This window comes from Austrofundulus limnaeus, unplaced genomic scaffold (genome assembly GCF_001266775.1).
Source record: "Austrofundulus limnaeus strain Quisiro unplaced genomic scaffold, Austrofundulus_limnaeus-1.0 Scaffold486, whole genome shotgun sequence".
Classification (NCBI taxonomy): domain Eukaryota; kingdom Metazoa; phylum Chordata; class Actinopteri; order Cyprinodontiformes; family Rivulidae; genus Austrofundulus; species Austrofundulus limnaeus.
In genome coordinates, this window is record NW_013952888.1 from 316,373 (window position 1) to 320,585 (window position 4,213).

Below are 4,213 nucleotides of genomic sequence, written 5' to 3' on the forward strand. Positions count from 1 at the left end.
TCAGTGTGTGAATGGGTGAATGACTGTAGTGTGAAACACTTTGGACTCTGCAGGGACTGGATAAAGCGCTATACAAGTTCATGTTATTTACCATTTTATTCTTAGTAAAAGCATCACTTGTGTATTGAGCTTAACAGATTTTATACAGTAGTACTGAGCTCAGCTAAACTGAAGACCTATTTGTCTTTTGGGAACTCAGCTAAATCTTTGTTAGTAGATGCCAGTAACAGTTTATCTGCATTTGTCCTTAAGGTTCAGACTCAGATCTATAGCTCCCTGGCTGTTGCCCAGGCATTGGCGGAMGATGTGGACTGCCATGTGTTTCCCTTCAGAGACTTTGGAAAAGGTCAGATCAAGAAGTGCCGGATCAGCCCTGATGCTTTCATACAGATCAGCCTACAGCTGGCATACTACAGGGTAACAAATAACATTTATTGCATTTCAGTAAAGAAACTTCATGAGACGTAGATGAAATCTCTAAATTCCTTGAAATTGTACATTAAGAAACATTCTTAAACTGTTGGGACTATTTGCTCACACAGTGGTGAACATGTTCCGTCCTTGAAATAATTTTGCACACATTTGTTTAAGGTCTGACAAACAAAATAGCATGTCGCAAAACATCAATCTGCAAAACTTCAGTACCCTAAATTTCATATTTTGTCACTTTGCAGGATCGTGGTGGATTCTGTCTGACATACGAGGCATCAATGACCCGTTTGTTTCGGGAGGGCCGAACAGAGACTGTGAGATCCTGCTCCAATGAGAGCTGTGCCTTCGTCAAAGCCCTGGAGGGTGGAGAGGTAATGATGCATTTTATATTCCTGCTCGCCACAGTGTCTACCCAAATTCAGATGTAAAAAATTCACTTATCCAAAAAAGTAAAAATGTTTTCTAACATGGTGGAGCTTTACAGCRTACTAGACAGGATGGTAACTCAAACCTGAACTTCCATCAGTTTTATGAAAGCCTTAATTACTGTAGAAGCTAAAAGATAAAAAATGGAATCTATGTGCCTAAGTTGTTGTTTGACAACTTGCGTGTATAATTCTAGACACTTGATTTAAAATGTGAAMTTGTTTACAGACAGAAGAAGAATGCAGACGTCTCTTCCGACAGGCTTCTGAGAAGCACCAAAACCTTTATCGACTGGCCATGACTGGAGCTGGGATCGACCGACACCTTTTCTGCCTCTATGTAGTCTCCAAATACTTGGGGGTGGAGTCTCCTTTTCTCAAAGAGGTAAACATTTGTTTACTGACAGAAAGCAGGATTAMTATCAGCTTCTGCCTGGACTCTGAATCGCCATTAGTGCTTGCCWATTCAAATGAATAAGAGGACAGCAAAGCAATGCATTCCTCTGCCTCCATTCAYTTGAATGGCAGCCCCTATTTATCCACCTTCAAGAATGAGTTCTATACTTTGTCTTCATTGGGTATTGTCATTACAAATGAATGGAGGGAGGCAGAAATTGTTTGTCTGTCAAGCTTTTGCTCTCCTATTCACAACATTTCACAAGTTATAATGTGTACTGCCACAGGTCCTTTTGGAAAATACRACAACAATGCAAGCGTCAAGTAGTGTTGTAGTACTTGAAAGCGGTCTTGGTAAGACYGGTCTCAAGACCACTTTTTGATGGTCTTGGTCTTGTCTCGGACTCGACAGCATTTGTACTCGGTCTTGTCTCGGTCTCGGACATTGAGGACTCCGAATTTTATTTCAAGACCACAACTGTGGAAATATCACTAAATAGCAAGATTTTTGTCCAATTTATTAGTTAACATTCWTGCTTTCATTGGATTTGAAATGTGGCTACTGATTCAAATCCAAACCTGACTCATTGCTATTTACCGGCTGTCACCCATCCCCACTCTCTTCACTCGCACTCAGGACTCCAGGAAAGTAAGCAGTGGTYCTCTGGGAGCAATAAAAGATGTCTTCAAAATTTTAAGTAAAAATGTTTGGCTACATTATTCATAAATAATATTGTAAAACAACAACAACCAGGAGAAAGCGTACAGCAACTTGTATATTCGGCAGTGCTTCACTTTCAGAGACAATGGGACAACTTTAAACTTTTATCGTCACTAACGTTAATAATATGCCTTTGTAGCAAAATTCTTTCCTCCGCCTTCACACAAAAATTTTGTCAATATTAGCTGAACATATTAAGTTAGCTACAGTGTGGAAAAAAGTATTTAGTCAGCCACTAATTGTTCAACTTCTCCCACTTAAAAAGATGAGAGGCCTGTAACTTGACATCRTAGGTAGAYCTCTACTATGAGACAAAATGAGAAAACATGTCTAGAAAATCACGTTGTGATTTTTTTTAGGATTTATTAGCAAATTATGGTGGAAAATAAGTATTTGGTCAATAACAAAAGTTAATCTTGGTACTTTGTTATATATACTTTGTTGGCAATGACAGAGGTCAAATGTTTTCTGTAAGTCTTCACAAGGTTGGCTCACACTGTTGCTGGTATGCTGGCCCATTCCTCTAGAGCAGTGACGTTTTGGGGCTGTCGGCGGGCAACACGGACTTTCAACTCCCTCCAAAGGTTTTCTATGGGTTTGAGATCTGGAGACCGGCTAGGCCACTCCAGGACCTTGAAATGTTTCTTACAAAGCCACTCCTTTGTTGCCCTRGCAGTGTGCWTGGGATCATTGTCGTGCTGAAAGACCCAGCCACGTTTCGTCTTCATTGCTCTTGCTAATGGAAAGTTTGCACTCAGAATCTCACGATAAATGGCCCCATTCATTCTTTCATGTACACGGACCAGTCGTCCTGGTCCCTTTGCAGAGAAACAGCCCAAAGCATAATGTTGCCACCCCCATGCTTCACAGTTGGCATGGCGTTCTGATGTGACTCCACATTCATTCTCCTCCAACCATGACGAGTTGTGTTTCTACCAAACAGTTCTACTTTGGTTTCATCTGACCATATGACTTTCTACCAGTACTCCTCTGGAACGTTCAGAAGATGCAAACTGTAGCAAACTTCAGACGGGCCTGGATATGTACTGGCTTAAGCAGAGGGACATGTCTGGCACTGCAGGATCTGAGTCCTTGGTGGTGTAGTGTGTTACTGACAGTAGTTTTTGAYCCCACGGGGTGAGATATTGCGTGGAGCCCTTGATGAAGGGAGATTATCAGTGGTCTTGTAGGTCTTCCATTTTCTATCATTGCTCCCACAGTTGATTCCTTCACACCAAGCTGCTTGCCTATTGCAGATTCAGTCTTCCCAGCCTGGTGAATGTCTACAGTTTGTTTCTGGTGTCTTAGACAGCTCTTTGGTCTTCACCATACTGGAGTTTTTTGGAGTGTGACCATTTGAGGTTGTGAACAGGTGTCTTTAAACAGATAACAAGTTTAAACAGGTGCCTTTACTACAGATAATGAGAGGAGGACAGAGGACAGGGTTCCTACAGTTTAAAGCAAGTTAAATTAAATACTTTTTAAGACTTTTTAATGCCAGCTGAAATTAAATTTAAGACCAATTTCATAATAAACACAAATGACAAAAAAATTAAGTTTTAGCAGAAACTCATAAATCAAAGTATTTTTGGTTGAAGTATTCAAATACTGCTAATTGTTTTTTTCCATACCTAACTGCTTTTTCATCAAATATAGCAAAACTTTCTTAGCAGTCACTTTARTGACCCAAAATTTGGAGTTTTAGGACCCATAGTGGGGTCTTAACCCCAAATTGCTATAGATGAAACCTTAAGTGCCTGTGACATCAAATTTTATAAGAACAGTTATTGCATTTCTGAAATGACAACAYTATTCTCATATTACAAAACGAGTTTCACATTGCTCAGATGGACAGTTGTGGAGATATTTGCATCTACAGGAAGTGATGTGAAAGGGGAATGTTTGCATGTAAATATAAAAAAATGTTAGCAATTATTTTAATATTTGAGATGAATTACAGTCATCATATTTACAATGTGTTAATGTTTTTAAGACTTCTGAAAGATTGATTTAAGCCATTTTAAGGCTAATTAAGGCCTTTTTTGGATTGATGAATTCAATGACTTTTAAGACTTTTTAAGGATCTGCAGGAACTCTGGAGGACTTCTTGAAGAAGAAGTTACAGATATGAGAGACAGAAATCTGACTTGTTTGTTATTGACCTAATTCTTATTTTCCACCGTAATTTGCAAATAAATTCTTTAAAAAAATCATATGATTTTCTAGTTTCTAGATATGT

At 39.1% G+C, this 4,213-nt stretch overlaps 1 protein-coding gene across 1 annotated transcript in view; it reads left to right on the plus strand.

The window, feature by feature from the left end:
* Positions 1-4,213, plus strand: part of cpt1a2b (carnitine palmitoyltransferase 1A2b) — a gene marked incomplete at its 3' end in the record, with an annotated part of 41,679 nt that overhangs the window by 30,330 nt on the left and 7,136 nt on the right. Inside the window, 3 exon segments of the mRNA XM_014025592.1 lie at positions 253-417; positions 675-803; positions 1,087-1,242. Of these exon segments, the coding sequence (XP_013881046.1) occupies positions 253-417; positions 675-803; positions 1,087-1,242 (450 nt within the window).